Consider the following 10,624-nt stretch of genomic DNA (forward strand, 5'->3'; position numbering starts at 1 on the left):
AAGTTTGGAACGCCTCCTCCAAGGACGCAAACCAATCTCCATACTGTAAATTTTTTCCGTTCCTTCCTATTTGCTAGAGCAACTCACCCCAAACGTTTACCTAGCGCACAAACCAAACCTTCTCTAGAAATTTCTTATTTTTTTTTCACACGGCAGTATGACCTTTTCATGTTTGCCGGGTCACTCTAAAACACTCATTTTTCCTGTTCCCACCTCTGCTAAATATGACCACCTTATTCGACATTCAGTCACCCAGATGTCGATTTATTTTGACGCGAACACAGCACGTCCATCATTTCCTGTTTACTTTTTAACCGTGGCTTAGATCAAAAGAGACACTTCGTAATCCCATCTCACAGGGCTATTATTCTTGCCCTCAGCGAGCCTTTCACGCCTGTTCTCAAATGCACCCTCTAGTCTTGCTGTCCCTGTTTACTATCGATTACTGAATACAGTGTTCTTCCAACTTTAACCTTATTTACATTAAAAATAAACATCCAATCTTACTACTTGCTATCTTTAACTTAATACTCGGGAATTAATGCTAATTTTCACTTTCATTCACCCTTCTTGGATTTATTTATTTTAGCAAAACAAATATTTTTACTTTAATTTGTCAGATCTACATCTTACAGTGGGAATGTTAGTAATCCTGGGTATAACCCCCATGCAAAAGCACACTGTGGGTGACCACCCAGGTGTGAACCAACTTAAGCAGCGGTCGGGGTGTGGCGTCCACACCACATGGAGCAATGCTGCCACTCTGTGTTACCAGACAATACTAGGTAGCAGATGATTCTCATCGAGCAATGCAATACCACCACTTTGCTTATTGGAGGTTTGAATTGGTGGAACCCATGTTTAGTCTCCAGAGCTAAGTTCCGGTCAACCCGTCCCCCATGTCTTGCATCATGCAGTATGATTGATGACTTTTGAGGTTATGATGAACATCGTGGCGAGATCCAATATTCCTTACATTTCGAGGGTACAGCTCTAAAACGGTGTTCGCAGGCCTGCCGCTTGTTAGTACACTGGACCGAATCTATTGGTAACTCTCCAGGAGGATTCCGGATCAGCTAGTGTATAATCTTCTACCTCTACTTTTCCAGATAGTGACCGAATGGAGGCCGAGTAGTGTGTATGCTGGGGTCATTGTCGAGGCCACGTTGTGTCAAGTATCTGGGTATATTCTTATCATGCATACGCCATATCCAAAATTTCATTACTTCATACAGCATGTCTCCTCCAATTTTTCTTACTATTTTATACACAATGAATTGTCAAACTAAAATGGCAAGCTTATTTGTGAAAAGATCTAAACCTCCCAAACACTTCTAATTTAATTTCACAAATATACGTGGTCTCAATTCTAATCTCAACGATGTCCATTTCCACTTGCAGTCTGCCAAACCCCATGTACTTTTTCTGACAGAATCTCGGTTATCGGTTGATTCAAATACTGCTCATCTCAGTTGCCCTATGATTACGCTCTAACAGTCTCTCCACTCTCTGTCACATAGACGTACTGTTTCTGCTGGTGCATGCCTCTTCTACAGATACTTCCATGGGCACTGTTCTTCTGAATTGGCTTCTATAATTCCTGCTCCCTCTTTCAAAACAGTCCGAACACGTGCCGCCACTAGCCAACATCCCTTTACTGTCCAACTTCAAACTCACAGAACCAACTTTTCATCTTCCTCATTTATTCATTCAACTGCAGTTTTCTGGAACAACCTTCCTTCATACGTATTTCCTGAAAATTTCAGTCTACAGAAGTCCAATGTCAACAAATATCATCTTTCAACTTCTCAACCTCCAACCGTACTAAATACCCTCCACGGTACTAAATACTATACGTTCTAATACCTCTGGTATTTGGGGTTTTCAGTAAAAAAAATAAATACCTGTTTTGTTTTTAATTTTTCAGCTGTTTTTTCAGAAATAACGGACGGGACACTTTAGCCTTGAGAAAACAAGGCTGCAATGTTCTGCCTCTGATTTCTGCCTTTTTTGAACAGTTTCCGAATGTATAAATGGACATGGATATGGTTAGTATACATTGTCCCCTGTAATAAAATTGCTGATGATTTGAGTTTTATGCCTGTCCTCAGCTTTTTTGTGGTTAATGTTTATTGAGTAACCTTATAGGCCTGCAGGAGTTAGAATGCAGGCGGGTTTGTCGATTCAAAAGAGCCTTAATTCTCATCAAAAAGAGAGACCAATTGTGGAACAGTTCACAATTTCGGCTGTTAGGACCGGATGGACAGTTCTTTAATAAAATCTAGAGTTTTCAGGATGTGCAGACGCGGCGTATTCCTTTTTTAATTCTTGTGTGAAATCTGTGCAGAGCCGTAACATTGCAACCCCACGTGTGTATTGAAGTTACAATGTTGAGCAATGAAATTGTGAACGTGTCTGCATAGTGAGTTTTTGGATTTGGTTATTTGTTTTAAATGATCGGTCTTTAAGATCAGTGGAGTAAGAATATACATCCCGAAGAAGGCACAATATGGCCTTCGCAGCCCTTGTACCATTAAACAACAAACCAGCAACAACAACAAAATCCCGAAGTCTTCCTCAATGGAGGAGGAACCAAAAGGTTACTGTTTATTGTAGGTAGACTACCTGCTACTATCCACAATATAGTCCAAGGTTAAGATTGCGAATCAAATCTAGCGTCTATTTCAAATTCAGAAACGCAAGCTCAGCACTTGGAACTAGCCTGATATTGAAGACGAAATACAGAAATGTTTTAACTTTCAGAAAAAATGCCCATCTATCGGTCCAGCTCAATGAACAACACCAACTTGATAAATAAAGTGTGTTAGATATCTGACAGCACCAGGGGTTCCCCCCATGTCCGCATTGTGTACCGTATTTGTGTATCACAGTACTCTGTGGAGGCCTAAGATTTAATAGTGTGTGAGGAGTGAAATGTATCATGTTAGTTTGTTCTCTGACTATTTAGCCCTATGATTTTCAACCGGGGTACCCCAACAACATTCCAGGGGTGACATGTAATTCGGGTTTAAGTTACTTAAACTGAATTTTTTTTTTTAAATTTATGTATTTGTTTAATTTTAAATAAAATTTTGTGGTGGTCTGTATAGATGTTTAATTTGTATCGCTATATAAAGTACACATAATTTGTTTTATGAATTGTAATTTTGTTTATAGTTATATTATCATAATAACTATCATATAACATACATTTTTAAATTATATGTATATATACTTATGATCATTGAATTATGACCACGTACCTAATACTTCGTAGATCCTCCTTTTGCCCTGAGTACAGTAGCTATCCGACGTAGCATTGATTCAACATCTTGTTGAATCAGTGGAACTTTAAATGCTGTCAGCAATGCAGGTGTGGAGGGGATTTGTGTAGCCAGACGCCTGATATGCCTTTCCATAGTGTCCCACAAGTTCTCTATGGGATTGATATCGGTGGATTTCGGAGGCCAATCGATATGCTGGAAGTGAGAACCGTGTTCCTCAAAACATTCCTTCACAACAAGTGCCCGATGTCTCGGCGCGTTGTCATCGTCATCTTAGAAGATACCTTCGCCAATCGGGAAGAAAAAGTGTAACATAGCGGGGTGTACACAGTCAGCAAGCAATTGACGATAGCAGATTCAGTTTTCATAGGGGTGGTCATAATTCAGTGATCCCTCAGTGTATATATATATTATATATACTATTTGTGTAAGCGATTTGTACGAAATTACTCGCCTATCTTTCGACTGGCTGCAGAGATAGAGCTAGTAAGTTTATATTTATTTTATGTAAAAATTATGTAAAATAGCTAAAAGTAATGGTTGGAGTTCTTCGGGGAGGCGTTACAAACTTGAGGGAAAGAGTAAAGTTCGGGGGGAGTAATTTCAGCAAGTGTCAATTCTGTATCTGACTTCTCTGTGATCGAAAGTGTCGTGAGTTTGCGGGTTGACGTGGGATTAGATTTTTTGGTGGTCACAGTTCACATCTCGTGGTAGCAAGATGAAAAAGAAAAGGAAAAAGACAGAAACGTGAGAGAAATGGGTAGTGAGGCGTAGAGGACGCGAGTAACTGTGGACTGAAAGTGATGATGGTTTTTTGGAGGTATGGAAAAGTGGGAATATGTGCGTTGAAAGTTGTGCAGATAAGTGAGCCAAGAAGAGAAAGAAAGCCTGGTCCGGCATCGGATGGCAGTGATAATGGTCAGTTGTGCGGATATGTGAGTCAAGAAAAGAATGAAAGTCTGTCCGACACTCAGGAAAGCAGAGTCCCCAAGAAATGGAAGAAAGCCTGTTTGCCATAAAGGAAGCTTTAACTTAAAGGAAATTGGAAGAAGCGGACCGAAAGTCTGTTCCTGTTTTTTTTATCGAATCCTGAACTCAAGGATTCATAATACCTTTGTAAGGAATTGAATAATAGTCCTTTTTTAAAAAAAGAACATTCCTGTTGTATTAGACATGTTAGTTCCAAAGGTTAAGACAATTTGTTATGAAATAATGCAAGGGTGGTAGAGGGGTAATAAAAAGAAAGTTATAGTATAAAGGAATTAGAAAAGAAATTATATTTATAGGGGTAGTACTGTAAGGATGTGTTAACCTATATCATTCAAGTAGTCCAGGTGCCAACACAAGATAACATATCGGATGAGGTGTAAAGAGAAAGAAGTTTTATTTTTAGAGAAACCTCAAGACTAAAGAGAGATGACTAAGATGGTAACTAGAGAGTAATTAAGGTTGAATGAGGGATTTATAGTGAACATTACTGAGGTAAGAGGATACCAGTGGTAATACATTTCATGTGTTAAAGGCTAGAAACAAATATAGAAAAAGAGTAATAAGAGTTGAAATGAGTTTACTGATGTAAGTGAAAAGAAAATTGGTAATGAAAAAGAATGATTGAGTAATCATCGAGGATTCAAATTAAGTAACATACAACTGATACCGACTGATGTTAATAATTTGTAAATGGAGAATAGTTGATGAGAGAGAGATTGTGTGAGGAATGTTGATATAAATTTTATTACTTCAGCTTTTAGAGACAAAAAAATTCTAAAATAACATACTGAGACTGACCTTTTCCTTAAAATCCTCATCGGTACAAAATTTCTGAAGGTAATCTTCTTGGGAAATATTATTGCGGCATTCCTCACGAGCCTTCTGTAGCTAGAAGGAAAGTAAAAATTTTAGATGAATTTCCAGAATATTTAATGATAAAACAAATTTCATTAATTTTCTGAATACTAAATGCAAATTGCAGACTGAAAAGAGAAGACAGGGAAGTTGTGCTTTAGGATTAATTTAAATTTACGTGCAATATGTTTTTCTCAGTGAATTATGTTTTTGTCGAGTTAATTGCACTTTCCCGCTTATGGTTTTCTCACGATATTTAAAACAATTCTTTCTTAAGTACAGTACACTAAATAGCTGGAAAGTCGATTAGTCGAATCTCTTGATAAACTCGAACATCAACAATCTCATGAAAACCTCCAATAGGAATAACGTTTTAAAAATTCTTGATTGAATTTCAAGCACTTTTGAATAGTCGAAATTTTTCTAACAGGGATAAGGAGATGATATCCCCTAGTGTTAGGCCACCTCTGGAGTACTGCATACAGGTCTGGAGGTCTCATTTTATGAAAGTTGTGGAGTTGCTGGAACGAATACAGGGAAGGGCAACGAGATTGGTGGGTGGAACAATGAGTTGCTCTTACCAACAAAGGATTAAATTCTGCAAATTGCAGTATCTGGAGACTAAGCACCTGCAAGGTGATGTAATTGAGGTGTACACTGAGCAGACAAAAATTATAGGATACCTACCTAGTAACGGGAAGGCCCACCTTTCGCCCTGAGAAGGGCAGGCACACGGCGAGGCACTGAGTTCACCAGTTCACAAAAGCGTTCCAACCATGTTTGCTGGAGCGCTGTCTATAATTCCATCTTATTTCTGGGTGGAAGATCCAAAGCTCGAACGGACCTTTCCATAACATCCCAAAGATACTCCACAGGGTTGATGTCAGATGAACGTGGAATATGCGGAATGCTCTTGAAACAAGTTATAATAATCAAAAGGTCAGTGGAGAGGGGCCGTGCCCTGTGGGGGCACGATGACCATGAAGGAATGCAGATGGTCTGCAAGGGAGGACACGTAACGTGGACTGTTCAGAGATGCGTCTAGACTTACCAGAAGTGGCAACGCGTGCCAGTTGAACAAGCCCCAATCCATTACCGACCGTCCACCTACATGAACAGTTCCTTATTGACATGGCGGGTGAATAACTTCGTACGGTTTCCGCAAGATACAAACCCTGCCATCCGTTCGAAATAACTAGAAACCGGACTCATTGGTCCAGGAGGCCCATCTCGAACTTCCGAGGGCCAGTGCCGATGTCTTTCGCCCATTTGAGGCTTAAAGCCCTGTGTCGTTGCGTTGTTAGCAATTGGACTCTGGTTGGTCGGTGGCTCCCATAACCTACTGCGGCTAATGATCGCCTAATGGCCTTGGGGAAGACCTTTCTCGTAGCTCCTTATTTGAAGTCGACAGTGGTTTTTGCCACTCGCTCTCCAGTTGGCTGTCCACGAAGATATGTTATTCCGGAAATGGCGTATTCCCGACACACCCTTGATACTATCGAACGGGGAGAGTGCAATTTCTGTACCACCTTCACGATAGAGTGCCCCATGCGTGGAAGCCCCGCTACCAACCCTCTTTCAAAATTGGTTAAATCAAGACGTTTATCCATACTGAGATCGAATTACCTTCTACGTTAATGCAGTGATTCAGTGTACCTATATACCTGCCAAGCGGTGGGCTCGGTCACTAGCGAGAGGGTTGACAGCGTCGCGTTGCCCAGGAACCAGTTATCCTATGAATTCAGTCCGTTCAGTGTATACGACCACACAAATTCTTCAGCGCAAGCTGCACTAGTTACTCCACGTTTTTTTTCGCCCTATCGTGTTCCTTATTGCGGTCCGGCCTCAACAAAGTTCCAACCCCATCCGTGGAATTTTTATGTGCCTGTTTCACAATGTGGCTGAGTTATTCGGTCTCAGTCGAGGACAGCATGGTATTTTCTCCCCGAAATTCGGGATTGTTTTGTTTTCCATCAAGCGGAAAGTGGACCTCAGAACACATGCACTTTTCGGACATTATACACGGAAAGCAACATGGCTTAGCAGCTGATGCTCCAAAAATCGTACTACGAAAGAACAAAAAAAAAAAAAAAAAAAAACCCACCAGGTTTTCAGTGTTCTGTTAATTTTGTCGAGCAGTGTATTATTTTATTTATGACCAAACAGGTATGAATGAATAAACTATATATAACAGTAATGCAATAACATTATTAATTTTACAATCGTATCCGTACAGAGAGTACACATTAATGATTTAACCTAAATAAATAAGAAAGTACCACATGAGAAATTTTACCTCAGGAGCAGTTCTGTTCTCCACACATTGCAGTCTTTCGAGCCGATTCCTGACCGGAACTGCAAAGAAAGGGTGATTTCAGATTTAGTGATTTTAATAGAATGGTATTTCCCACAATTACTTCATTAATAAGATAGGAGTGTTTGTTGCATTCCCTCTCTTACTGTAAGAACGAAGGCAGCAAAATGACTCTTGGTGTGCTCCACACGACATCTGGTTTCACCCAATTAGAGAGTTGAATAACTTTGCTGCAACACAGCGTGAATACATTTTACCGAATAAAATGATTGAAATGTTATTATTTCAATTTTTTTATTTAATTTTATCTTTTAATGGAAAGATTCCTGTTAGTCGAGTTCGTGGATTTGACAACCTTTTTAAATAAATAATATTGAAATGATAATAGACATTAATATTCACACAATTACTTTTACTAAATAATAATTAATGTCAGCGAAAAAAGCTCTGAATTAAAACTGTTTAATATTTATGTTAGAGAACAATGGAATGTAGAAGAACCATACGAATCAGCATTACGTGAAAAACAGATTTATTGACTCTGAATTAGCTTAAAGTTTTGGGGAGAGAAATTAAACTTACAGCATAGAAGGACATATTCATGCGAATCCCTTGGCCCCTGCCGTTTGTATCTTTTATGGTTTTCTTTTCCATCGGAAGCGGTAACGTTAAATATGAACAGAAGTGCAAAAATAACCACGGCAACACTTTCCTTACAGGATTTCATCTTGTCGTTATATTTATCTGTTGGATGTGCAAAAAAATACAAAATAAATAAATAAAATAAAATAAAACAGCATACAGCGAATTTATGTGTGAAATACTCGAAATAGAGAGCCATAAATGTCGAAATTTTTACAAATTAATGAAATCTGAACGGAAGAATTGTGAGAGTAAGCGTGTGACATTTTTACTATATTATTGCCTAGAAACAGATTGAGGATTTTCAAGATTCAGGTTTGTTTTTTTTTATATATAATTGTTTTTATTAAGTTACATTTTTACGCACGTCTGAAACATTTTAATTAGAACAATACTAATCTTGTTAACTTCATTGCAGATAAATAAAAGTTTATAAATATTAAAATTAATAATCATTTAGATTCGAATCTTTAAGGAGAACATATTAAACGATAGAAAAATGTAATTTTTCCTTACAGCTTAGACGAAAAGAGATCTCTTGAATACACTGAATTTTTAAAACCAAGTTTTTGAAAGGATTTTTAAAATATTTGAAAGATAACGAATTAAAAATGCTTAGTTATCTAATAGAACCGGAAAAAAATTCAATTCAGAATAAACTGATTAAACAACTTACATCAATAGTAGTAAATAACGAATTGTCTGCTGGAGATAAGATATTATCAACAAGAAATGGAACTTTTAAAAAGAAATAAACGAATTAATAATATAAAATAAGGTTATTATTTGTTGCTTACCTAATATTTTCCTTAGGATTTGAACAGAGCTAACCTACTTTGTTGTGAAATATGCCACTCTTCTCGAAAGGTTCTGTGCACAGTTCTCATTTACGGTGACTGAGACAGGTACGAATTCATTGGGCGTCAACAAATAATATTCATCATACACGTACACGGAAGCAAGTATTATTCGTGAATATGAACGGTGCAGTTGTTGAGTAGAATTTCCAATAACGTTAATAAACTGAAAGAGGCAAACAGGATGTTGATTACGAAAACCATGGTAGAGGTGTAATGGAGCATTTCCCGGAGAGTGAAGGCTGCCTTATCTTGTGGTCCCCAAGGTCCGGTTCAACACCAAATATACAGTGTTTTCATGTGTTTATTATGCGAGTTAGACCAACTTTTTTGTATAGTGACCTGACTGATTATACTGTGCACCTCCTGTGGAAGATTGTGTCCCTAAACCTTTAGGTAATTATGATCTGTTTCTTACATATCCAGTATTCATATTTACAGTCTTTGCTTGTTTGAAGGCCCGAATCTTTACTTTCGCATTTGCATAGCCCGGAAGCAGTGGGCGAGTTGGCGAGGCAGTGGGCGAGTTGGCGAGCAGTTCACTGCTCGCCAACTCGCCCACTGCCTCCGGGCTATATCACAAGGTCAAGCAGTGCCACCACGTTGTGTGTTTGCCGCCAATTAATCACTTCAAATATGCAAATTTTACAATTCTGACCTATTTCAGGCACCAGTCTGGCTTACGAGACTGGCTTGCGCATCATGCTGCTAACCTGACTAATTGCTTCAAGATTGTTACTCCCTGCCGCTTCTCTTCACCGGATACTGTTTTCTCGACGTAAAAAAGAGGGAAATAATAATAATAAATAAAATAACTCGTGTGTGCCATTAACTGAGTGTTTTCAGAAAATAAGCAGTCGATATTCCGAAATATGTGTGGAGTTTTTTCGACAAGGTACAGCCCAGAACTAGACTTATAGAATTATTATTGATTCAGTTTGATTTATATTGATTGTGCAAATAAGGACGTCTAATGATAGCTCCTCTTCATCCGGTGGGGATGAATCTGATAATTTTTCTTCTCTTCTGCCTAAGGCGCCACGGAGGACTCCCCATCCTTCACATAAGAAAAGAAAGAATAAGAGCAAGAAGAAACTGAAGCTCCTTTTGTCCCGGTGACTGCTGCTTCTGCAGATGAACAAGTTAAGCTAAAGTCTTTAGAGGCAGTGGAAAGTCCTCCTGGACGCCCTGATGCTGACTCGCCTGGTATCAACCTTGTTGCTTCCAAGGATCCGCCTCCAGCTACTCCTGTTGGGCATCTGTTTTGGACCGCACATTTGCTTCTGGCCTCAGTTCTTCCTGCAGGCTGGGGATTCCTTCTTATTCTGGAATTGCAGAAAATAAGTCTTGAAGATGCTCCACGGCGTCACCAAATCATCTCTAAGCTGCATAAAGAACTGATGTCTTTTATTAATTGCAATGCAAACGGACTCACAGAAACAGCAGCGAACTACATCCATGACCTGTGGTCAAGCCTGGAGATAATTGCCACGGAGCTGCTAATCGACAACGAGAAGCTACGCGCCGTCAACGATGAGCTACGATCCACAGCGATCATCCTCGAAAAAGTCTTAGACACTTTCACTATAAACCCACCTACATATATTCCAGATCCCACTCCATCATTTGCAGAAGCTCTGAGGAAGGGCATCTCCCCACTTTCTTGTGGTTCCAACAAACCT

At 39.0% G+C, this 10,624-nt stretch overlaps 1 protein-coding gene across 1 annotated transcript in view; it reads right to left on the reverse strand.

The window, feature by feature from the left end:
* Positions 1-9,062, reverse strand: part of LOC150076154 (uncharacterized) — a 29,347-nt gene extending 20,285 nt beyond the window's left edge. Inside the window, exons 1-4 of the mRNA XM_090387704.1 lie at positions 8,883-9,062; positions 8,026-8,187; positions 7,426-7,484; positions 5,073-5,162 (exon numbers count right to left, since the gene is read on the reverse strand). Coding sequence (XP_090243830.1) covers positions 5,073-5,162; positions 7,426-7,484; positions 8,026-8,170 — 294 coding nt within the window. The 5' untranslated portion in view covers positions 8,171-8,187; positions 8,883-9,062. The remainder of the gene's footprint in view (positions 1-5,072; positions 5,163-7,425; positions 7,485-8,025; positions 8,188-8,882) is intronic.
* Positions 9,063-10,624: the final 1,562 nt, after the last annotated feature.

Source organism: Mastigoproctus giganteus, chromosome 13 (genome assembly GCF_048544385.1).
Source record: "Mastigoproctus giganteus isolate SK-2022 chromosome 13, ASM4854438v1, whole genome shotgun sequence".
In the NCBI taxonomy this organism is placed as follows: domain Eukaryota; kingdom Metazoa; phylum Arthropoda; class Arachnida; order Uropygi; family Thelyphonidae; genus Mastigoproctus; species Mastigoproctus giganteus.